Here is a 27,289-nt window from a genome sequence, read left to right as displayed (position 1 = left end):
GGTGCAATTAAAAAATAATAGAAATTCTGAATTGTCCAAATCAACTGACGTTTGGTGACTTATGACTATGACGTTGACGTGTAAATTTTTTTACTCGTTTTGTCATTTTGTAGCAAAGAAGTCTAGAAGAATAATATAAGGAGTCTGCGATTTGAAATTTTGTTTTTGTCTGAAATCCGTTTGTTTTTGTAGTCAATGTCGGATTAATTACTCTTACAGACTCTTACCTTACCTTAGGTCTTACCACCATACATTTTTTCTTATAACATTTCCTTATAGATTCGGCAGTCGCCCGTAGGCCGTACGGTAGTCATTAACCCGTTGCGCACCAGCACGCACCAGTCAGTATTTGAAGCTCGTTTTCTATTCCGTGAGGCTATGGTAACTCTGATCGAGCTGAGCTATAACCGATATCACGATTCATGGGCTCAAGTCGTGGCCCATACTCCATAGACCGTGGTATTACTCTCCCACATAGTCTACTTCTATAATATTTGCCCAGTGGCAGACGGCAGTACCTACACGGTCCGGCTATTAAGATAAGAATTCCTCTTTCTATGCGCTCCTAATAGATTAGTTTGTCGCAAATCAATGGATATTATCAGCAGGGAGCAACAAAGTGCACTATATTATATCGCGATGTGCATTGCACGTCATATGTTTACGCGCTCATGCGACTACATAAACAAATTATTGTGTTTACAACCCGCAGTATCTTTCTAGTGACTGAACCGAAAGCACGTCCCGGCAAAATGGAGTTGAATTTCATAACTACGCTTATTAAACACGATGTGAACCATAATGTGAAAGAGTGCTTCAAAACTAAAAAGACGTACCGTAAGTATTCTTTGGTTTTATTGCATTTTACTGAAAAATTAAGATTTTTTTAAGTTAGACGAAAGGTTTTTTTTTTTACAATTTGGGAAGTGAGTTTTGTGTGGGATTTATTTCATATTTACGTATTGTTTATTTGTCTTAATTTAATAATAGACATTTAAAACATTAATTATTATCTAATTAAGATAATTTTATGAAGCAACTGAACAAAAATATGCATAGGTAGATACATGCTTTGTAACTTATACCCACATTTGAATTCATTTAAAATTTGTAGGTACTCTAAAGACTAAATATTATATGTTAATAATTAAAGTGAAATATGAATAAGTATGTAATTGTAACGAATACATATATGAATAAACATAGTAAGTAGTAACCTACATTATCTGTACTTACTTACCAAAAAGTTAAATTTAGCAAACTTGTTAACAAACAAACTTTTTAATCCCCAAAAGCCTGATTTTGCCTAAAAACTTAGCATTAGGTAGGTATAACTTGCCTGTCCCATTATTAACAAATTAAGTCAAATAACCATTTTAAAGTTAATTATTTTACAACTAAGTATTATATCAGCTCAGTTATCGTTAATGAAACGAATGCAATGTTTGTGCACAATTTGTGAATAGTAAACAAAACTTAAGTAAACAATTCGACATGATTCTCGTCACGTTGGATTTGGGTAACGGGTAAACCGCATACATGAGTCGTGACCTTATGACATTTTTTTCCGGATTATGAAGGACCTGCGAAAAAATCGAATGCTGAGATCCTACGGATTTCTGATATGATAAACTTTAGGCTCAAGGCACTTAAATCTTAATTTAAAACTCAACCAGTTAAAGATGCCTAAAAATATCTACAGCCATACATAACGTCCTCCTTTTTTGAGGTCGGTTAATAAAACACGGGATACTAAACATAGAGAGCGTTAACTCTAAAATGAAGATGAAAATTTAAATCTATTAAAATTTTTCTGTAATTACGAGCACCACTTACCACCGGCCCGGACACCGGTTTTGATTAAATATTTGATTTATTTTGACGACCGCATCTCCATTGCGTCGAAATTAGCTGCTCGCGTGGGACCCGTACATTTTTTCGCAATGATATTCTATGTTACTAACGTAACTAGATTGGAATTGACATTGTCTTTTGAACAAAAAAGTGGTTACGCATTTCTGAGAATCTTTTGTAAGACATTGCTACTCTAGTATTTTAGAAAGTCATTGTTTTTTCGGGATAAAAAGTATCCTATAGGCATAGTCTATATCCTATGTCCTTTCCGGTACTCAAAGTATCTCCGTACCAAACAGCAAAATCGGTTCAGCGGTTTGGACTCGAAGAGATATCAGACAGATAGACAGACACATTTTCGCATTTTTTTTATGAAATAGGGGGGCAAACGAGCAAACGATACAGCTGATGGAAAGCAACTTCCGTCGCCCATGGACACTCGCAGCATCAAAAGGGCTGCACGTGCGTTGCCGGCCTTTTAAGGGGGAATAGGGTAATAGGGGAGGGTAGGGATGGGAATGGAAGGGAATAGGGGAGGGTAGGAAGGGTAGGGTAGGGTAGGGGATTGGGCCTCCGGTAAACTCACTCACTCGGCGAAACACAGCGCAAGCGCTGTTTCACGCCGGTTTTCTGTGAGAACGTGGTATGTCTCCGGTTTATAATATTATTAGGTACGAAATATGAATAAAATATGCAAACAAAATAACTCAATCCAATTAACGTGCATTTCTTTATTAAATTGGACATTTAAAGTTTGCAGCATTACAGCTGCTGCTTATTAGCTGTTTACTAAATATATTTCAACGGAGTACCTACCTATAGTCTATACTTAACTTTTGTTTTTTTGTTTTTATGAAATAAGGGGGCAAACGAGCAAACGGGTCACCTGATGGAAAGCAACATCCGTCGCCCATGGACACTCGCAGCATCAGAAGAGCTGCAAGTGCGTTGCCGGCCTTTTAAGAGGGAAATGGAGTAATAGGGGAGGGAAGGGAAGGGAACAGGGGAAGGTAGGGAGGGGAAGGTAATAGGTTAGGGGATTGGGCCTCCGGTAAACTCACTCACTCGGCGAAACACAGCGCAAGCGCTGTTTCACGCCGGTTTTCTGTGAGAACGTGGTATTTCTCCGGTCGAGCCGGCCCATTCGTGCCGAAGCATGGCTCTCCCACGTATAACTAACTAATACTAACTAATACTTTCCGGCATCCACACAAATCACTTAATACATGTCAAACCCACGTGCTCCTACTATTTAGACTCATAGTCCAGATAATAAGGAGGGCAGATACCAACTCGGAACACAACGTATCTTGTAAATTAGGTATATTTTAATGGGATATTATTAAATGCACATCAGAATAATTTTGCAGCACACTACCTTAACTCCGCTAATTAACTGAATGCATACCAGAAAGACTAATGCTGATCAAAAAAAAACAATTGATTAACTGAACATGTCCTTCAAAAAAGAATTAAACATCATACAAAACTAGACGACCTTTATAACCGAATTCACACCAAAAATATGATTCATACATCGGATATATTATTTGTAAAACTAAAATTTAAATTGTTTACCAAAAATACTAACTTGCACTCTAAATTGGACAATCTTGCAACGGAATTTCTAAAAACGATATCGAAAGGTGCACCACAATAAAATCAATTTCTATTATCAAAACAAGTCTACAAATTGACAAATCGTGTAACTAAAATATTGTTAGCCTAACTTTATTTTCTTTTTGTTTCTCTGTTTTACTGAAAAACATGTTGGGGCTTCCTCATCTAACACCGCACTCACTCCTTTGCACTCGCTCAATCAAAATTTACTACTGTATTGTAATTGTATGGGTTAATAAATTTATTAATGATTCTTAAATAATTAATAGCAATGTTGGCCCAATACGACTTGATTGGGTTAGGTTAGATGGCTAAGCTACGCTGCGCTACGCTCCCGCCTTAGCCATCGTGGTTATTTTTTATGTGAACCACCCAGAAGTAGGAGCCCCGCGTCGCGATGTTCTTAATTATATGAATATAACAGATTAAATTGGGTTTTGTTTAGAATAAATGATGTTCCTAAAAGTAATTTAGGTGACGGTTTTCCTTTAAAAAGTTGTAGTATTTTTGTTGAACTAAGGAATTGTTAGATATACAATTTTAATAATAGTTATTCGTTCAGTAAAACAGTTTTGCAAATAACTTTAAATAGTATGCTGAATTCGCATTATTTAGGGTGCATAATTAGTGTGCAAGTCAGTATTTTTGGTGAAACTTTCAAATATTTTGATCGAGAAAAGGGAATATACAGATATTGATTTAAATACATGCCTATTTTAATTATGTGACATCCGCAATTCCGTTGCGCAAAATTTCGTTTATCTCGTGGGACTCGGGAGCCGTATATTTTTTCTGATAAATATAATCCTATGTTGTTTTCCGGGAGTCGGGACTGCATACTTTTCATCAAAATCGGTTCAGCCATGTTCAGCGGTATCTAAGGCGTAAAGAGGTAACAGACAGACAGACACATTTTCGCCTGTATAATATTAGTAAAGACTATTGAAGAATGGATGTACTATCTGCAAACTTACTTCTTTACCATACGATGAAAGTCTTATTAGCGCCGTTAAACTCATACACCATCAGCGAAATTGATTTAGGTATAGGCAGATGGCGAACCTACGTGATTTAGTCGGGCTATGCCAAGTCTATGTTGGTTCAGTCGGCTGGGTTTGACATAACCCGACGAAATGACGCAGGTCCGCTAGCAGCATATATGAATCAGTTTTACTGAAAGTAACCTATAGTCCAAAGAATGCTCAAAAGGGGGTAAGAGTTAAGGGGACACCTTGGAGGGGTCAGGACTTTTAGTACGTTCATCTCCTAACTAGTCGAAACAAAGTTCCTTTCGACTTTTCCATCCACAATTATTATTGGTAGACTAGCCTGCTAGTTACTTCTCTCATACTTCTACTCGACTACTTAGTGCCTATTAATCTGGCTGTGAAATATTATAGGATGGTATATCTAAAATTTACATATTAATATTCGTTTGATATTATTATATACTTACCACTTAAGTTAAGGTTTGACCACACTCAAGATACAGTATCCTAACTCTTATGTAACGGTTTGACAGCTCAGTCAAGTGTCGAGTTCGGTTCATATTACTTGGTACCTACGTCACACTTATGTATAGTTCTCGTACTTTCCCTTCTGTAACTGCTCATTGCCGCTAAGTTTTTAGGGTTTCCGTACCCAAGGGGTAACGGAACCCCATTACTGTCTTCGTTGTCTATCCGTCTGTCTGTCTCCAGGCTGTATCTCAAGAACCACTATAGTTAGACTTTTGTCACAGATTGTGTTTTTTTATGAAATAAGGGGGCAAACGAGCAAACGGGTCACCTGATGGAAAGCAACATCCGTCGCCCCAGGACACTCGCAGCATCAGAAGAGCTGCAAGTGCGTTGCCGGCCCTTTAAGAGAGAATAGGGTAATAGGGGAGGGAAGGGAAGGGAATAGGGGAGGACAGGGAAGGGAATAGGGTAGGGGATTGGGCCTCCGGTAAACTCACTCACTCGGCGAAACACAGCGCAAGCGCTGTTTCACGCCGGTTTTCTGTGAGAACGTGGTATTTCTCCGGTCGAGCCGGCCCATTCGTGCCGAAGCATGGCTCTCCTACGTATAAAAAACGTTGTGTATATCTGTTGCCGCTATAACAACAAATACTGAAAACAAAATAAAATATATATTTAAGGGGGGCTCCCCTTCGATCACTAATATGGGCTCCCATACAACAAACGTGATTTTTTCGGCTTTTTTCAATAATGGCAAGAGGTAGGCACTTGATATTTTCACATATTCTTTAGTTATATGTGCACTGTAATATTTAGTAAGTAATAATATTAAAAAATAAAATAATATTTCCCATACAAAAAACCTATTTTTAGCCTATTTTCGCTCAGGTATCGGTAGTCGGCACAGATAACGGAACCCTTCGCGAGTCCGACTCGCACTTGGCCGATTTTTTTTACGTAATTCAATCATTTATTCAATCGAATCAGCTTAAATTCGTCCACTGCTGAAAATAGGCCTCTCTCAATAAAAGTCAAGATGACCGATCTCCTGCTACTCGCATGACGCATCCAACATGGGCCCGCAACTAAACGGACTACGGAGATCGTCGTCCCACCTTTTACTTAATTATTGATATATTGTAATAAAAATAAAAATCTTTGTTTCAGTTAGCAGAAAAGAAGAAGTGAAGGCAATCAAAAGCAAGTTCCCCACAAAAGTACCTGTAAGTTTTTTTTTAAGCTAGGCGAAGGGCAGAGAGAAACTCATTCATCGATCTATCGCTGTTTGTCTCTTTCACTCACTTACAACAACATTGGTATCCCTTCCCACGCTCGGCAATGTTGTCGTGCGTGTGTGACACAAGCAGTATAGGGTCAGTGACCGATTTTCTCTCCATCCAACGACCGGTCTTTAGTTATATTCAATATTTTAATGTAAATAAAATTATGGTCCGTTTAATTTAATAATCTACAAGCATGTAATATTTTTAGACCATGTCCCATAAATATGTTTGAGGTGAAACCGCACTACGCGACACGACACGACACTTTATTTCCATAGAACTGACGATTTGCCAGTGACGGATTAAGGCTACTTGATGCCCTAAGCAAACCATGCCTGTGGGTCCCCCCTATCTGTACTATGTCAACTAGAATCGATCTTTGAACCTTTGTCGCTTAAAAACATTAGTTTTTTCCTAGAAATTTTTTTTTGATGTGGTTTTTGGTGACGTGAGAGTGAGACGTGAACGCGCCCTAAGGACTTTTTTTGTGCTCCCTCTGGTGCCCCCTCAGATGTGATGCCCTAGGCAATTGCTTAATTTGATTAAGGGTTAATCCGTCACTGCGATTTTCCAAACGTGAATCTGACGTTTTACAGTTCAGTCAGTTCTTTGGAAGTGAACTTCACTTCACTTAGTGAAGTGTCGCGTCGTGACTCGTGTCGTGTCGCATTTGTGCGGTTTCGCCCTTACACTAGTCTATATTCTTGCCATTTTCAGCATTTTTAACATGGGTCTGTTTTTCAGCTAATAGTAGAAAGATACGAAAAGGAAAGAAGTTTGCCTACGTTCGACAAAAAGAAGTTCTTAGTACCGGAAGATATTACAATGTCACAGTTCCTAGTGGTTATTAGAAATAGGATTAGGATTAAGCCAAACCAAGTGAGTATTTTTCACTTATTGCAACATTAAGTACAGTCGGTGTCGGTTTTTGTTGATCGATTGGTTGAAAATGGGCTTATTATTCTTAATAATCATTTATTTATGCTTAGCTTTTTTGTATTATTACATAATAATACTAAATGAAATGTAAATTTTACTAAATGACGGTTTCACTTTGGCTATTCTTTACATATAAAAATCCTTTTAAGATGGTAATGAGTAATGACTAGTAATGTTAAGCTAATATACACCAATAATAATAACTTTATTTACTTGATGTCAAATCTTGTATATCTGCCCCCTCACCATCAGGTGAGGGGGCAGATATACAAGATTATAAGTAATAACCTATCAAGGTTATTACTTATTATTGGTACAAATTGTTTTGTAAATATCGTTTGATTTGTAAATGTGCAACAAAGTAACAAACCGATTGGCTACCTATATCTAATAGTCGGCAAAAGGCACTTTCCGTTAGAACTTATAAACAAATTTTATCTAATTCAAAACATAGATTTAACGCAGGTATTTTCCACTTACCTACTAAGTAAAACGCAGGTTATAATAATAAATTATGTCTACCTTTTAACGTCATCACAAAAAATACAGCATGCTTCTAAAATATAGAATTAAGTAGCAATATAGTATACCTTTTGAAACCTGTAAGTAATGGTTCTAAAGAGCTAGAATATGCGTATTAACTCTATTATGTAATATCTCAAGAAAAATCATGAAATAGGCCGGCAACGTACCTGCAGCTCTTCTGATGTTGCGAGTGCCCATGGGCGACGGTAGTTGCTTTCCATCAGGCGAACCGTTTGCTTGTTTGCCCCCTTATTTCATTAAAAAAAAACTCCAAAATTCTGACATATCCAGGGAAGACTGCTCCTCGTTAGTAAAACCTAGCGTAATAGGTCTTACTTCAAATTAATACATCTACATGCGCTAGGCTAATGTAGGAAGTAAACTATATGGGTCTAATCTTGGGTAGGGTAGGGTAGGGACTAATCTAGGGTCAACCTTATCTGAGGTCAAATTCTTGATATCTGTTGACGCTGATACCTGTCATTGGTGATGATGATGATGGGCAAACATGATAAAGTTATGTAATCAATAACATAAACAGTGCTAGTGAAAACTAGATATAACTCAAATATACCTCCTTGTTACCTAATTATTACTTTATGCGTTATAAATCATGTGTCCGTTAATTAACGAATGACATAATACGAGTTTCTTAAAGTTTAAATAATTACCACTTAAAAAAATCTATTTTTGAGTGCGACCATACCCTTACGTCAAAATTTATTTTTTCTGTGTCCTAATCATAAATATGTTAAGGTTCATACCACATGAATATACTCTGAAAATGAATGCAGAAGCTTTGATTTATCCACAATGGAATCAGAAAATATTAAAGAAATTAAAAAAAAACTTGAGAACACATCATTATTATTACAAAGTACTCAAAATGAGTTAGAAAATATTATCATTGAAAACAACTCACTTAAAAAGGAAATAATAAATTTAAAACAACAGTTGGATACATTAAAATTAGTATGTACTAGTCCGTTACCAAAGACGCCATCAAACAGATCTACAAGAAAAACTAAGCCACAAAACAAAAAACTACATAAATCTACAAATCTTTCAACAAATATCAACAATAATGAAAAAGCAGTTCAAACGGAGAGTACAATATTGAATATACAGAAAGAAAACTTACATTCTAATTATTATTCTAGCAATTCCAAAAATGAAAAAAAAGAAAAAAAAAACTTTATACATATTTGGAGCAAATCAATGTGTTGGAGTAGCAAACATGTTAAGAAAGCAAAGACTAAATAACCCATACGAGAAATTTGAAATAGTATCTTTCATCAAGACTGGCGCGAACACTGAAGAAATTTTAAAGACACCGTATTTATTTAATATTAAGAAAGAAGACAAATTAATTTTAAGCATAGGACAACATGACAAAAATCCAATGAAAATTATATCAGAATTATGTGGATTTTTTAAAGCTTCAAAAATTACCTGTCCTGTTTTAGTTTTAAGTGTTTTAAATAATGCACATCTTAATGAATGGAAATTAAATAACTTAATTAGGATGACTTGTACAAACTATGCAAACTGTCATTTTGTAAATCTCAATAACATTCATGTATTGAACAATTCGAACATTTGTAAAAAAATTAACTTTATTATTGATCAGATATATTATGAAAATAATTTTCTAAATAGTAAAACTAGGAAGTCACAAAATATAGTAAGACGCAATACATTAGTAAATAAATCTAGAGTAAACACATACAACACTACTTATGGTAAAAAACAACATACACAACAATATAATAAAAAAAGAAATTATCATAAACAAAATAACAATAAATATAAAAATAATTTGGACATAACTAATACCTCTAAAAAAAATGTCTCCGAGCCATAGCAAGGGTTCCACCAGGGTGTAAACTTCTTGGTTCCACCATATGAATCGTGTAGGCCTTTGTTCAAAAAATATAATATATTGACCTTACTAAGTATGTATATATTAGAAATATTTAAATTTGTAAGTAACAATAAACATGTCTTTACACAATTAATAGATCAAGTACCCACAAAACTTTTTAGAAACTCGAATAGGTTAATTATAGATAAAAAACCAAAGACAAATATTTTCTTAAATAATGCTTATGCAATGTGTGTAAAGATTTATAATAAGATTCCCGCACATATAAAATCGATGACAACAACTCGTTCAATAAGGGAATTAAAAAAAATACTAATACAGAAGGCATATTATAACATCAAAGAATTTCTTAATAATAATTAAATAATAAAGTACCTATACTGTGACTAATTAAATTTTATTTTATGACATTTAAAGCAATGTTTACTTAATTGAATTTCTTTGACATTACTTATAGTTTGCTTAATGTATTTTGACATAATATTGAATTGACCATTGGAATTAAAATTACCTTGTGATGACTAATGAAACTGACATATAAAATTATCTAGATTATTGTATAGTAGTATGTTTTTTGTATAAATAATTGTTAGTTGGTTAGTTTTAAGGTTATATTGACAATTCGCAGTATTAATTAAATAACTTTGACATTTAGAATATTTTGACTTAATTTTGACTTGTAACGAGAAATTAGAAATTACAACTTTTTACTAGGTACCTAATTATTATGATTTATGACTAATGAATGACATAATTACTTATAAATTGCCAGCCATAAAAATGTGTTAATAACTTCACTACTTAATTATTATAATTGTGATTATAATATTATTTGGACGTCGTCAACTACGACAAAATATGCGATCTACCGAAATGTAACATTTTAAGCAACCATTTTTTTTCCAAATAAATATCATTTCATTTCATACACATACCTGGTTAGTTGGTACATCAACAACTTTTGCTAAAAATATTTTTTTTGTTTTAGGCTCTCTATTTAATAATAAATAACAGATCAATGCTGAGTATGAGTCTGACAATGGCACAAGCATACGACTTGTACGGAGACGAGGATGGATTTTTATATATTACTTACGCATCCCAGGAAGTTTTCGGCTATCAAGATGGTAAACATCATTATGTATAATTATCCTCCTTAGTCCTTACTAATAAAAAAGTTATACAGCTATTGTCTTTGTCTATTAACCGGCTTTTCTAATGTATTAGACAAGGAAAGAACACAATAATTTTGATTATTTTTCCAGATTTTATTTTTGGCTGCTAATAATATTGTTGATGAAGTTTATTAATTTTTACCTTTTTTCAGGTATGATGGCAAACAGTGAAGAAGTACAAGTGATTAGAGATAGATTCCCAAATAAAATTCCGGTAAGTCATTAGTTATATTATCAAAATAATTAATAAAAATGTTGACCTCAAAACTTATGTCGACACAAGAAATCCACGAATGCTGATTAAATTTTTTTAAAACTTTTACTGTAAATACATCATGTACATATTTTATTAATAGAATCATTTAATATTGTTATATAATCGTATTGAGTAATGCGTCCGAAATTACACATTGTAGATCTAAATGATCTCTTTAATCTATTGTAAACAAGTTGTATTTAAAAGCGTGTCATTGCCTTGTGCTTGTACAGAAAACTTAAGGCAATTTAGAAATAAAGTTGATGATAATAAAAAAAAACGTTGACGATTCCGTTTAAGAATATTTACGTAAATATTAACCGGGTAGAAATCATCTAATTACTTTCATCAAAAATAATTACAATGAATGACATTTTTTTAAACTGTACCACACGTTAGTAACATAGAATATCATTGAAATTTTTTTTTAGTTGTACGTGGAGAGATACGCACGCGAGCGTGAGGTGCCAGCGCTAGGCAGGACCAAGTTTCTGGTGCCTCAGGAGCTCACCATGTCCCAGTTCCTCTACATCATACGGACCAAGATGAAACTGAGAGATTCACAGGTATGCATACAAAATAATAAATTCTCATGAGTTTTCAGTTTTTTTTTATTGTGTCAGAAGTTTGTACTTACTACGGATTTTACGGAAACGATGACGGCTTTTTCTGTTTACCTACTAAAAACTAGCTATTTAAATTATTATAATAGTAATTTATGCAACATTGAAGGATATTAAAATAATAGTTTACTTATATAAAAATCATTTTTTATTAGAAATAATTAATTTTTTATTATTGCATTGTCGTTGCCTTTTAATACGTATGCAAAGTTTCAAATTAATTAGACTACTAAAGATCTAAGGTAAAATCATGCTCAAAGATTCCGTTACATACAGTCATTCATACAGCCCAAGCTAATAAAAGCGTGATAATAACGTTGCCGTTTAGAAAATTGTGTATAATTGGCCTTCACTAAGGAGCCATTTTATTAAAAGAAGAAGAAGAAGTAATTGTCCTTCCTCCCCAGGCCCTATATCTCCTGGTGAACGACAAGGTGGTGGTCAGCCACAGCATGACGATGGCGCAGGCGTACCAGCAGTACCGGCGGCCCGACGGCTTCCTCCACATCACGTACGCCGCGCAGCAGGTCTTCGGCTGACTGAGGTGAGAGCCAGAACTGTGACGTTTTTATAGTTACTAGAGATCGCTCAATGGTCGAAATTCGACCTTAAATTTAATTATCTTTTTCTTTTCACTCCCCGTTTAAATTATTGACTAGGTATTTCAGATTTAATAAAAAAAAACAATTCATTTTTAATTTGACAACAGACTTCAACCATAAACAAAAGAGTATTCGTATGTATAGGCTTGTCATTCAAAAAGATGGTAGTGTGCACATTGTAGTGTGTGTAATGTTTTATTTGTTAAAAAAATATATTAAAAGCATTATTATACCGGCCGGTTAAGGCAACTTCTGGTCCGATTTGAAAAAATTTTTCAGTGTTAGATAGCCCATTTAGCGAGAAAGGCTATTTCTAAAAAGATGGAAAATAACGAAAAATATATTATAAAATAACAGTGTCATTATGACTAAATAAAATACAACGAGTGTACGTAATAATTATACATCTACACTACTATTATAAAGAGGAAAGATTTGATTGTTTGTTTGTCTTGAATAGGCTCCGAAACTACTGGACCGATTTGAAAGATTCTTTTACCATTGGAATCCTACATTAATTCTGCTGAACATAGGCTAAATTTTATTTTGGAAAAAAATAGGGTTCCGTAAGATATTTGGGATTTTCGGACGCAAGGTGTAAGAAATCGACCAGAAATGTTACTTTTTCGCGTACGCTGCCTAAACTATAAAAGATAGAACCATAAAATGTTCTAAGTAATTGTAGATCTTATAAATATCTACAAAAAAGTCTGCGACACACTATACCTATCTATGTTGAGTGAGGCACAATAACCATTTTTTTATTAAAAAATCTTGAAATGTTTTTGGACTACATTTAAATGCCTTTATTTTACTCATGGCATTCATTCTTATCAAAATAAATTATTTCACTACTAAGTATAGTTAATGTAGATAATATTTGGTCTTTGAATGATTAAAATTGGACTATATCTAATTTACGCGGGCGAAGCCGCGCGTCTCTAGTAATTTCATTCTCCTAAATTTCCGCATTTTTCGTCAAAAGGGATCCAAAGTTTTTCGCTCGCGTATTAACGTATTAATCTTATATCTTAAACGAGCAATTCTTGTGTGTGTCAATATATATATATATATATATATATATATATATATATATATATATATATATATATATATATATATATATTGACACACACAAGAATTGCTCGTTATATGTATATATATATAGACATGCGTGTTTTATCGCGTTGTTAAGTAACACGAAGTCAACGAGCGAAGCTCGGTCATCCAGGTACTATAATATAATAGGTTATGCCATAGGTGCAGACCCCTTAATATTATGTATTTATTTAAAAAATATAAACGTCACATTACTAATATTTAAACAACTTTTTAAATTGTGTTATCATTTTAGCATTCATAATAAGGGGGACTTCTGAGTGCCCCTTCTGAAGCAATAGGGAACATATAAGTATGTGTGACGCCAGTAGTTATTACACTCTTTGTATATGAGAACGTGCAAGAATTATGGGTGTGTTCCGATTTTTAACTCAGTATAATGACCAGTGCTTATGACGTCATGAACCGACTATTTGTTCCAAAATATATTGGCCAGAGAAAAAAAAATTCACATGTGTATAGTATGTACAATCAGTAATATAATTATTATTATAAACAAACAAATAGTGTATCCCACAAACGGAAGAGTAAAACATGACATAAAATTTAATTAACATCAATAAAAACAATGCAATAAATTATCTAAATGTATTTTTAAATGCGCCCTCCATATCGTGGTAGATAAAGCGCGGTTTATTTTAAGCTTTTAAATAACCTAATACGGGTCACACGGTCAGACTGTTAGCATGGCGAGTGGCACGTCGCCATTATACTATACAGATTACAGATACTTACGTAAAGTATTTTTTCATTTCACTTTACCAAGAGTACTATTATAGTAGTTTTTCCACTTCTAGTTATAGTTTTTTAACCTCCACCACTTTTCTAACCCCGACGACTGTGTTTGGCCGAGTGAGTGAGTTTGTCGGAGGCCCGATCCTCTATTCCCTTCCCTGCCCTACCCTCCCCTATTACCCTATTCCGTCTTAAAAGGCCGGCAACGCACCTGCAGCTCTTCTGATGCTGTGAGTGTCCATGGGCGACGGAAGTTGCTTTCCATCAGGTGACCCGTTTGCTCGTTTGCCCCCTTATTTCATTTAAAAAAAAAGACGACAAACGAGATGTTAGGTATAAGTTATAACAATAATATTCTGATTTTTGACATTTATAAGCGTTTGAATCTTAATTGGACAGTGGTTATTTAATAAGTATATTACAGCAAAATGTACGGTTTCCCAGACATTTACATACTATGGTTTGCTATTATATTACAATGTATAGCGGATGTCCTTTCATCGAAGATAGTGTATGAACATTCTCGCACATTCGGTAGATAAGGGCCGGTGGACTGATAACTTGGTACTTCACAGCGATGTTTCGCGATTGTAAACATATTATACAGGGCCATTTGCCAAAGGTCAACCTTTAAGGTTACCTCTAGGGGGGAATTAAAAAAAAATCTGCAGTTTTGAGGGTTTTGTTTTCAAATAGTAGTGAAGATAAGCATGAGCAGATTGCACCGAAAATATAAGTACAAACGAGACAATACGTGAAAAAAGAAAAAGAAAATTTAAATATAGTTTTGGGTTAAAAATGTATGTTTCTCAGGGATGCATATTATTGCATATATATTATAGAATAATAAGCAAAGATGATACTAATGAAGTCATTAGTATCATCATGAAAATTAAACTGAGATCAGTCTTGTGACCTGGCATATGATAACGCCATTTATAAAGAATTTCGATACTGATTACTGAGAACAGTATAATTTATGTAAAAAGTTGGCAACCCTAAATCTAACCTGTCATAGGTCAAAAAGTGTTAAATATATTCGTTTATGTATGTATGTGTGTGTATGTATTACAGTACATAGCGACGATCGATTGCACTGATTTATTGAGTTGTTGTTGTGATAAATACAATGTTGTCAGCGGAGAAAACATCCGAGCCAATAAATAACTATAAAAACGGACGGTCCTTCGGTGAATGAGATATTCTTAGCAGTTGCCACCTAGTGTTGCCACTTGCCAGCGTCGAAAAGGAAATTTATTATTGCCAATTTTTTTATAAATATTTAGCAACTGTTTTTAAACTGCAAATCGAAATACTCAGTTGTATTTCTTTTACAAAAATTAAAAAAGTAACTATTTACATATAACATATTATATTACTAACAAACTACATTTCAAACGATGTTTTGTTTTTATACCAAACCCACATGGCTTTTGAAATTCGAATACACCGATAGAATAGAGTAGATAATAATAATAATTGTCGCCTGTCTGGCTGCTGTTTCCAGGGCGATATACCTACTATATTATGTATTGTATGTAATAGCTGTCGTATCAATATGTACCTACATATATTGTTACAGGGTGATTGTCCTAGCAATCAGCGCGCATGGCAACTATATATCGCTTATCGTAGCGCCTCATGTAACATCCTATTTTTTACAAAATTGTTTTTAAGGGCCTCTTCTCTGTAGTTTTAATACCTCGATCGTGGAAAAACCAGACACAATAGCTTATCTATTGTTATCGCGGTCGCCGCTGACCGCTTGGGGCTTGAGGCATACGACACAATTTTTTATTAACGTTTTACGTGGAAAAATCTCGTAAAAATCCCAAGAACAAGTGCGCAGACACAGGTACCTTTTCACTTTTCAGTGTAACCTTCAGAATATGACATTAAACTTTATGAGTTGCCATTAAAATCTACAAATATTGCCATTGTAAAAAAAATATACCACTTATCTAGCTTAAGACATTAATTATTGTAATTTTCACGCTACAAGCAAAGTATTATAGGTTACTAGACGTTCCGCGCGGCTTTGCCCGCGTAAATTAGATATTTCACAGACAAATTAGTCCACAAAAAAAAGCTTATGATCCTTCACGTGGTCTACACAGATAAGCTGTGCCAAATAACAGAAAAATTGCTCCAGTAGTTCGTAAGATAAGCCCTTTTAAATAATTTCCCCCGTTTTTCCACATATTCCTCTATTTCTTCGCTCCTATTCTTAGCGATAAAATATAGCCTATAGCCTTCCTCGATAAAAGGACTAACTAACACTAAAAGAAATTTTCAAATCGGACCAGTAGTTTCTGAGATTAGCGCGTTCAAACAAAACAAACAAACTTTTCCGCTTTAAAATATTAGTATAGGTTTCGTTAGCATTAAGGTAGGGTCACACTACGCCTACGCGACGCGCGGTTTTAACCCTGCGCTGCGGTAACTAGTGATACCGTGACATTCAGCAAATGTTATCGAGTTGCTAAGGTCATGTCCTCAATTTCCTCTAACTAGGAGCAATGCACTCATTAAAAATAGAATTTATCTTAATCCGACACATTATTTGACAGAAGTTAGCACATTGTTATGTGCCAACTTCTGTCAAATAAAATATATATATTTATAAAAATTACTAGGTATTTGTAGTATTTTGAACAGTGGACGGGCGTCATATCAAAAATTATACTAATACGATGAACAAATAAACACATACAAACTGGCCAAAAAGTATAAAAGGTGATCAAAGTGGAAGTAATAAAAACTTTCCATATAAAATTATTGCCATACTCAAGCATGTTACGTCAAAAATATATAGCTACAAAGAAACTAGCGCCCTTATTTTTGTTAACTCTTAAGGCGCGACCAAATTAAAGCGACAGTATAATAATAAAGGGCGCTAGTCTCTTTGTAGCTATCACATTTTTGACGTAACATGCTTGAGTATGGCAATAATTTTATATGGAAAGTTTTTATTACTTCCATTTTGATCACCTTTTATACTTTTTGGCCAGTTTGTATGTGTTTATTTGTTCATCGTATTGGTATAATTTTTGATATGACGACCGTCCACTAATGTGGTCGTGTCGCTTTAGTGCGGTCCTGCCTTTAATGGCCAAGCCGTAAGCAACTTATATTTGCCGAGTTAAAACTAAATATATCTGGGAGGCGTGAACTGCAAGAATAACACCGGAAAATAAATGCGATATTGTCCGTTGAGGTCAATAATTGTGCCCAGTAATATTCCACGTCGTCCGCGTCAATACCGCTATCTCGACACAAACAATAAAATAGCCCGATAAGGACGATTTATTCCGACAACACCAGCCCCGGGGGCCCGAGCATTTACTTTCATCTTGATAATTTATTGTCAACGCTAATGGCCACTTATGACAAACAAACAATGTAAAAACAACTTTCGTAACATCTCTTGGAATACTTCCTACTCCTGTTTTCTTTTGATTAATTTCGTTGCGAGTCCCAAGACAGCTTTAGCAGGCTCTCTGAGATCATATCAAATGTGGTTGGATACCGCTGTCGATCCTGGTGACACAGGAGATAGTGGTGGGAATGTGTGGTGGGCCAAAGCCCGTTTTCGTGACACTACCCTCAACATGGCATGCAAAGAATTTATATAAGGAAGACAAAGTGACATGTTGACAAAGGAAATCTGTCACTTGGTTCTTAAAAGGTTAAAGTTAACGTTAAATTGTTTGTGAATAGTTGTTACTAGGCCATATATTCGAGCGATCGAATATAGAACAAAATATAATGATATACAAACTATGACTAAATACTCTGGTCAATAAATATCTATATTATTGCTTATATTGTCGAAGATAAAAAAATTAACAAAATTTATAAGTACTGTCATATTGTCATGCACCACAAAAGATTATAATTATTGTTAAATAGATGAATTCATCATCGTAAAAATATAGTTTTTTAAGATCTTCAACTACCAAATACCATCAACATATTTTTTGTGTGTTATTTAAAATTTTAAGAATGTTTGAATATTCGAGCTTAATTAATTTTCATTTGTCTTTTTCAGGTACTTTAAAGGCTGCAAATGGATTATATCTGGTGTATATCATCGACAATAGTAAAGACTGATAGTATTTTATTTTGTGATATAATTGTAGTTAGTGGTCATAATGAATTTACCTTTCGTAGTGTAGCATTTAATAAATGCTATATTATTGTTTAGTAATTTCATAGATCTGCATGCAATTATTCGATGATATTTCTTATTTTCTCGTAGTTTAAGATTGTTTTATAACTATTGCGTGTAAACAATTTTGGTAATAGACACGTTAAAATTTAAATGATCTCTAAAATTATGAAAAAAATACTTAATATATTATAATTAATATTAATTTTAAGCTTGAGGAATGATTTATTAGTGTATTGAATTTTTTATAAGTGATATTTAGGGTTAAGCGCAGCGAGTATTAAAATCGCGGCTCAGTGTGAAACGACCCTTACATGAATCCCGTTATGTGTATTAATTAGTAATTTGAATTTTGTATCTAAATAAAAACGATAATTGATTTTTGAGTATTTTTATTGAAAAATCACTTACCTGATATAATTAAAAAAAAAAACACCGCCATTTTGTTTTTACTCTGTGGGTGATATGTTCTGTGCGGCTGCAACTAGTGTGTCGTGGATGTCTTTTGCGTAGGATATCTGCAGGCGAACGGTGTTCAGATACTGGGGGTAGCTTAGAGTTGTTTCCTGAAAAAAACAAACAAGGAATAAGTCATGAGGAGGTCCTGGCATATTAAGCTAGATATAAATCAGAGGTTCCCAAACGTATTTATAACGACTGGTGCCTTACTACCAATTTCGAAATCTCGAAAAAAGGAAATATTAGTTATATGTCTAGGAACTTGCAATTTTTTTAAAAGTAACTATCACTACACTCTTCAAAATCTTATCCGCTATTGATAAAAGAAGTCAAGCCAATATTTTGGTTCTCTTTCATGCACCCCCTATGCTTACTATTGTGGACCTCCATATTTTGAATGCTAAACGTAGACCCCCGTACTCACGAATACTGTAGTGGTATACGACGAATACCTATGTCGATATAAAAAACAAACATAATTATGTACCTACCCCTATTTTTCGGGGTTTGTGCAACCACCCACGCCCCTTCCTCCCTCTGGAACCGCGCTTTAAGTACCAGTAATCGTACTATACTCCACTCGGGCTAACTTGTCGCTAGCGGTCATTGACTCCCTGTCAAAAACTTGTCATTCCATATAAAACCACGATTAACAATATCTGACACTTCATTGTCAATCGCTGTTTATATGGAAATTGACAAGTTTTTGACAGGGAGTCAATGACCGCTAGCGACAAGTTAGCCCGAGTGGAGTATAACGCCTCCGTGGTCTAGTGGTATAGAGCGCGGCTCTTGACTCGGAGATCGTAGCCCGTGGGTTCGATTCCCGCGTTGGAAACATGCTATTTCCAAGTTTGGTTAAGACAATGCAGGCTGATCACCTGATTGTCTGACAAGTATTAGATGATCCATGCGTCGGATGAGCATGTAAAAAGTCGGTCCTGCGCCTGATCTCTCGCCGGTCGTGTCGGTCTTCCGTCCCACTGGGTTATGAGAGTAAAGGAATAGAGAGTGCTCTTGTGTACTGCGCACACACTTGGGCACTATAAAATTACTCCTGCGTAGCTGGCCTGGTTTCAGTGAAACCGGCCACCGTCACCGAAACCGGTGTGGGAGCTATTATTATTAATCGTACTTTAAAACCGCCAAAGCATTAAGGTACATAAACATCCAGTAAGATAACTCCAGCTTAAACTAGATAAAACATAGTCAGAGATCACATAACCCTGATATCTGCTAATTATTTTATATTGTCTACGTGATACGGTACGAACGCAGACGTGCTTTCCATCCTGTTTAAAGCATAGGTCAGATAGGGGCTATGGCGAAGCAATAAAAGTAATTAAATAAAATGTTGCATATTTATTTGATTAATTTTATATCTCCTTGAAGATACAAGTTGAAGAAGGAATAAAGAATAGATTTATGGATTTACTAGCTGTCCCGGCAAACGTTGTTTTGCCATAAAATTATTTTCCCTATTTTCCTGCTTTTCTCTTGAAGGTTTTTCTGATTTTTTTTTCTATAGACCTCACGGAGCCCGAGACCTTTCCAACGAATGCAAAACCGTGGAAATCGGTTCGTGCGTTCTGGAGTTATAGCGCCAGGAAGGAAAACCGAAGGAAAATGTCGTGATTCTAGTGTTTCGCCATAAAGCAGGGAGCACAATGGCTCTGGTGGCGGGACCAATAATGGCAATTTCACTTTACCACTAAGGCAGCACAAACCAGGCGTTTCACCAGCAAACTTCAATGCTCCACAATGCTGGCAAACAACGTCCATTGGACCAATGCAAACTAAACGATGCAAGCTGTAGTCGATGGTGCAATCATACAGAAACGCTGCTCGATTCAAATCAATACTTTAACCATTTCTTCTTGCACTTCGAAGATTATTCCTCTGTTCATCTGTACGATAAGCTCGACGATTTCTCGTTTCTAACCTAGCCGTTTCACGGGCTGCCTCTCTTTGCTCTTGTGTTTAAGAAGCACGAATTAAGGCCCTTCTTTGCTACATACTAACGCGGCGCTGTTCTCGTGCAATTTCTCGTTCTCCATCAGATAATTGACTCGCGATATTCCGTTGCCTAATTGCATTACGGCTTCGCTGGGAAAGATTAGATCTTCTAGGATGCGGCATTGTTATTAACCTTTACCAACTGAATTTTTATTCCCTAAATTCCGTTCCTTTCCGATGATTTTATGTTTTTACTGTAGAATAAATCTTAGGTATTATTTTCGGGAATTAAAAATTAAATAATCAACAAATAATTTTCGAAAATTAATGTCTAATACAAATAAATATAACAGTACCTGAACTTTGTAGACATTTTACAAAAAATAAATTTCTGAACGCACACATGATGTCTTCAGAACAAAATAAAGTTGTGGCTTATGGCGGCTCTCGACATAGGCGAACGCGTTGGCCAACGCGTCTGCAGACGCGTTGGCCCAATGTGTAGAACGGGCGTTCGCGCGTTGGCCATAGGTATTTAGACGTTGGCCAACGCGCGAACGCCCGTTCTACACATTGGGCCAACGCGTCTGCAGACGCGTTGGCCAACGCGTTCGCCTATGTCGAGAGCCGCCATTAAAGGTCTCAGCAACCAGGCCATAAGCTCCAAAAAAAATAGTTGTTACACTATTTGACAGGATTGGACAACAAATGTTTGACATGTAATAAACAAATCAGCATCTATTGAAATGATTAAGTATTCATTACACATCGAGTTTTTATTGTTTTTAAGATGTATTCTGCTATTCGGGACGGAAAGAAATCCAACAAATCAAAAACCATGGCAATCGGTCCAGCCGTTCTCGAGTTATAAATGTTGTAACAAACACGACTTTCTTTTATATATATATAGATTAAGAAAAAATATATTTTATGTGGGTTAAAATAACGATGTGGATATATGCTATAATGATGATAGATGCGTATGCACGCTGTCGTTTGCGTACGTGCGTCAATGTGCGTACACATTGCGTACACAATATGCCCTTGATATCTTATAATATTTAAAATAATTATTAAATTTAAAAAAAGGAGGAGGTTTCTCAATGCGAATTCGTATATTATGTTTGTTTTCGAAAACCTTCGACGTTTGTGAGGCTTGGATGATTCCTTTTTTTGTTGAAAAGTGGATGCTTAAGAGGTGGTCCCAACTCCCATGATAAGGAAATACTGTTAGAAATCGTTTTTTTTTTAATTATTCATGGCAGACCCATGATAGTCAGATAGATTTCGATTATACGATTTCGAATGTGTAGAGTCACATAGTGGCACAATATTCGTTTATAAATACCCATGATCGACCTTGATTTTGTATGCTATACACGTCTTCACAATCATGGTAACAATAATTGTATACCTGATACGTTTATGTTAATTATGTAGGTGTTTCATAATTGTATGTAGTGCGTTACGTTGATTGTTATTCTTTTGACTTTTTAAGGCTGGGTCCCATGCATATTTAAAGAGATATTTTTATTTGCCACTAGGTGACCCGTAAACTTTGTATCAGTTAACTCCAAAATATTCTCACCATAATATAAACCTTTCCTGGATCTCTACGAATATTTCAAGACTAATATTTGGCAAATCGGCTCAGCAGTTCTCGAGTTTTAACGAGACTACCAAAATTGAAATTCATTTACATTCACAGCTTGGCCAAAAAGAGTAAATAAAAAATTAGGGCGCTAGTTTCTTCGTAGCTTTCACATTTTTGACATAAAAATATATGACAGCTATGATTATGGCAACAATTTTGTATGGACAATTTTAATTCCAATAAAAAATTCTTCTAATTTAAAAATTTTTTACTCTTTTTTGCCAGGCTGTATATTATAGATTTATTTTACGAAGGTACCTGTGTGGTGGGTCCGGTGTCGAGTCGCGAGGGTATGACGGTGAGGGGCAGGTAATGTGCTGCTGATTGCGCCTGCTGGATACATGTTGTAGCAGTTCTCTGAAATTCATAAAGATATTTTTAACTCCCGAAAAAATGGGTGTTATATTAAGTTTGGTGTGTCTGTCTGTATGTGTGCGATGCATCTATATGGTTTTTGATCCAGAAAGTTTTGTTTGAAAGCTGAAATATCGAAAGACGAAAGTGTTCTTAGATACTATAGTAGATCATCATAATAAGCTGGCTCAGTGTATAAACATTCATGCTCATCTACTTAAGATTTTTTAATCGGGGGTTATTTTTAAATTTCTTAATTTAACATTATTTTAAAATGTCAAAATTTGTATGGAATTTTGTGCCTTGTTATTTTAATCATATAGGTTTGCCAATTAGCATTTAGCACGTTTTGTATACTTCAACCAACATAATATTGATATTCCGGTGTTATTATCAACAACTTCTAGGAACAAGGAACTAGCTACTTAAAGATAAAATAAACTGCCATTTTATATCAATTGCAGAAATATATTTCAGATATTGTAACATTTGAGGATTAAAATTTTATTAAAAAGTGTTTGAAAGCAGAACATGCCTTCTATAATGGTCATTGACAAAAAACATTTCTTATTAATGCACAACATATTTTAAATTATTTCTTACACAGATATAATCTTGTATGTAATATCTTATGACATAAACCTATACATAAACTTATCAAAAAGCCGGTAATTAATTAGTCGATGGAACATTATAAACCGATTACAGACTTTGTAACCAATAAGTTCTACTTAGAAAACTGATAGCTACTCATAACTCAGGGATAACAGAAAAATGTATCCGTGTAATCGTATGATCAGTCGCGTCATGAAGCGCCGGTAAGGGACAGTGCATGATTGGAAGACTGCACTACTACAGCAAAATAATAATTAACGAGCTTTTGCCCGCGGCTTAATATATAATAATCGGATAAGCCTTAGCTTAGCCCCTATTTTAACCCCTTGGAGGTAGAATTGATCAAAATCCTTTCTTAGCGGATGTATACGTTATAACATCTACCTGCATGCCAAATTTCAGCCCGATCGGTCCAGTGGTTTAGGCTGTGCGTTGATAGATCACCATGTCGGTCAGTCACCTTTGAGTTTTATATATGTATATAGATATGTAACATTCACACCAGAGAAATATAGGCTAACCGCTAAGCCACACTGCATTGCTAGCTTCTCATCGTAGATAACATAAAATTGAACTCAACTTCCAAGGTAAAAACGATTGTGATATTCTTAAAAATATTCTAAAAAGCATTAAGTAAATAATTTATTTTTATTAAAATTAAAAAAAACTCTTATTCTTTATTAGCGCCTTTTTCAGAATTCGACTAAACCCAAATTATTACTGTACTCAATCTTCATTATATTATCATCCTTCGATCCTCATAGATCCCAGAATCGAATCACCACTTTTGTGAACATGGTACCAAATTCGGACTATACTCTATACAACAACAAAAGAATTTTGAGAATGGGTCCACAAACGGCACAGTGATCATTGAACATACAAAAAAAAACAGACGAACATATATACTGCTTTTAGGGATTCGGTAAAATCCATACTAATATTCATCTCAAATCTCTAAAGTGTGTTTGTCCGTCTGTCTGATACCTCTTCACGCCCAAACCACTGAACCGATTTTGCTGAAATTTGGCATAGAGATGCTTTGGAGTCTCGGGAAAGGACATAGGATACTTTTTGTCCCGGAAAAATGTACTGTTCCCGTGCGATAAACAGGTTTTTGCGCAACGGAGTTGCAGGCGTACATTGCTAATTGCTATGCAATGGTTGTTTTTGCGACACGACGCCGCAACGCAGTGTTTTAGCGTTGCGGTAGGTTCTATCGTACCCGCAACTCTGCCTTAAGCGATGAGTGGAGCACCATGGTGTTTTAGTGGGTAGACAGGAGTCCCACATACCCCGGCCGATATCCCTAATTTTCCGGGGATGCGTAAAGCATTTCCCCATGTTAAAAAAAAAGGCTTCACTCTTAGTAGGTAGATTCTGTTCCGCTCAATGCTCATCGCGAATTTCCAGCACTGGCCTTATTGGTCTAAGTAAACAGAATACATTATAGATAACGCCGATTAGTTGCCGGGTCGAAATGTCAGGTTTCAATTACATTACTAATATTGCAACATTGTATGTCATTATGGCATATAGTATACATAGCAAAGTGTCGGAGTATTCTGTGAACACCATACTATGACCATTTGTCTACTGGCGGAATTAAGGGGTGAAGCGACACTAGGCTGCAGCGGAGAGACGCAACCTCAGACGCAACACTTCTCGGTCTTTCAACTGATGTTGAAAGACCGCACTAGAGTGACACGACACGGCGCGACAGTTCACATCCATAGAACTAACGTTTTACAAAATAGAAGTGAAGTGTCGCGTCGTGTAGCGGTTTCGTCGCTGCCGCGTAGTGTCGCTTAGTGCGGTCTCATCTTTATTTGACGTCTTGTCTCATGGGTGGTAGACAGTCTTTTGATCTCAAAGATAAACTTTTGTTCAGCACATGATACAAGATTGTATAATCAATAATGCATTGGTTTCTTGGATTCTGATAGTTTCATATTCTAGTTATGTCCAGTGAGTTGTATTAGGTTGGGATTTTGAAAATAATTTCTTAATGGCTGCTCATATTTTAAGAGGAATAAAAAAGCTAGCTATTTGGCTTGTGAGTTGTGCATTGATTTGTAAGTCAATCAGCCTTTAAACAATGAATTGCCTGCTAATTTCAAAAAGCAACATCACAAATGCAGATTTTTAACAATTTCTTCAAATTGTTTAAAAATCAGCATTTTGCAATGTTGCTTTATTTGAACTTTATGTTTTCTTAATTACAGTAGAAACTTGATAGTCTGGCCATCTTTAAAAAAATTCAAGAAATTAATAAACATTGATTTTCTGCGTTTTTGACAAACACACTACAATACAAAATTATGCACCAAACCTGTTTTTACATACATTCTTTTTTTTTTATATCTTAATGTCTAACAACAGCAGTACATAAATGTATATAAGAAAAACTTACAAGGTGAAGCTCCATTTGATCACATAAAGAGAAGAACTCCTCTAAATTTTTGTCAAATCTAGGAACTGGATTATCCACACCCTTTCTGAAAGATATTAAGTATACTGTCATTACAAGGTGCAAACAACAGTCATTATCTTGATACATTTAACACATTAAGAAAGTGGATTTTACTCTTTCTCTTCTCACCAAATTACTATCCTCCATGGATAAAGTGTACATAATATAGCAGTGTCTACCATTTGCTGAGTCAAAATATATTACAGGCTCTCAACATTCCCGCTGTTTTCAAAAAACTTATGATCAACACATGGCAAATATTGGTATTGCAACTAGATTGGCCTTAAATTTAAACAGTAAATCAAAAAGGGGCAGTGCGAAAAAAAAACCAGTTCATTGCAGAGCAATGTTTGGGAAATACTGGCAATAGGTATAGTACTGTAGTCTATTTTTTATGATGACATAAGGTATGGTACTCAGGAGTTTGATTTGTACAAGTAATATGTAAAAGGGAGATACTTACTGAGTGTTTGCATCAATATTTTGGTTTTGATGTAATATTTGGGCAGCTGATTTTAAAGTCATCTGAAACAATATAATAAATTGGCAAGAATGTGAAAATAGGTATGGCATAGAACAAACAGTTTTTATTATATTATAAAAACTGAAATTAATTCTAAACTACTCAATTTACTTATTTTAATTCAGATTTCGGTAAATGTGACACCTGGGGTGCACCTTAGGCTGCATTTTCACCAGATATGTGTTGCGACTTGCGAGGAATGTGTTTTTAAGATCCAATAGAATCGCTGCACTGAGCGAGGTCACATCAATGAAGTGATTCTATTGGTTCTCAAAAACATATTCCTCGCAACATATCTCTGGTGAAAACGCAGCCTTACTGTCTGCTCACTAATCTTTTCTCAACTTACAAACTAATTAACGTATTATGACGCAGTATCTAAAAGATAGAACGATTGAAAAAGTGGAGCACCTCCATTGTGGGGATTGAGACTCAATAGATTTTCAATTGTTATGCGGCAGCCGGCTGCCACTTGGGGATTGATGGGTTAAAACTTAAAATGTATTTTATAACATAAGCATTAGCATCTGAGCTAAACCAAGAAGGGATTGAAAGTATCATCATTATCAAACAAAAACCAAAATTACTGTCTTTAACCGAATGGAACTCACAGGTAAGGACTCTCGTAGGGCGCTCATCAGGGATTTAACTTTGGAAATATTGTCCATTTTGTCTTGCTGTGGTGGTTGAGCCATAGCTGGCTGCATTTGCTGCGGAGACGGTATTATTGAGACAGACACAGGCATCTGCATGCCGACATTTGGAGAAGCGCCCACGGGGTTCATCGGTACATGCATATTCATTTGATTCATCTTGAATAAATAAAAAAACCTTTATTTTTATAAACTTCGCAGATTTTTCCTGTATTTTTTGACAACAAAACAAACCATGAATGACATTTCTTCATTTCGATTTTGACATCTGTTTTTTTTTTAACACAAACGATTTCTCAAGAAGTCCATATAGGTAATGTAAAAAAAAACAGTAATGACTAGCTAGACCAAAGCT

The 27,289-nt window shown here is 35.1% G+C and overlaps 2 protein-coding genes across 3 annotated transcripts; one reads left to right on the top strand and one right to left on the bottom strand.

The window, feature by feature from the left end:
• The first annotated feature begins 575 nt into the window (after window positions 1-575).
• LOC121736016 lies at window positions 576-18,629 on the top strand. Of its 2 annotated transcripts, none has more exons than XM_042127040.1 (8): window positions 576-837; window positions 6,102-6,157; window positions 6,962-7,096; window positions 10,555-10,693; window positions 10,894-10,955; window positions 11,429-11,563; window positions 12,028-12,166; window positions 18,118-18,629. In XM_042127040.1, the coding sequence occupies exons 1-7, from the start codon at window positions 672-674 to the stop codon at window positions 12,157-12,159; spliced, it is 825 nt and encodes a 274-aa protein (XP_041982974.1). In that variant the 5' UTR covers window positions 576-671; the 3' UTR covers window positions 12,160-12,166; window positions 18,118-18,629. The 2 variants fall into 2 exon arrangements, with proteins under 2 accessions (XP_041982974.1, XP_041982973.1); XM_042127039.1 differs by having other exon boundaries at window positions 579-837; window positions 12,028-12,164; window positions 18,128-18,629.
• Window positions 18,623-27,166, bottom strand: LOC121736017 (mediator of RNA polymerase II transcription subunit 29). Its single transcript, XM_042127041.1, has 5 exons — window positions 26,893-27,166; window positions 26,222-26,283; window positions 25,699-25,783; window positions 22,575-22,673; window positions 18,623-18,813 (listed from the first exon to the last, which is right to left on the bottom strand). Exons 1-5 carry the CDS (start codon window positions 27,091-27,093, stop codon window positions 18,697-18,699), a joined length of 564 nt encoding a protein of 187 aa, XP_041982975.1. The 5' UTR covers window positions 27,094-27,166; the 3' UTR covers window positions 18,623-18,696.
• Between the last annotated feature and the right edge of the window lie 123 nt (window positions 27,167-27,289).

Source organism: Aricia agestis, chromosome 18 (genome assembly GCF_905147365.1).
Source record: "Aricia agestis chromosome 18, ilAriAges1.1, whole genome shotgun sequence".
In the NCBI taxonomy this organism is placed as follows: Eukaryota; Metazoa; Arthropoda; class Insecta; order Lepidoptera; family Lycaenidae; genus Aricia; species Aricia agestis.
This window is presented reverse-complemented; position numbering and strand designations above follow the sequence as displayed.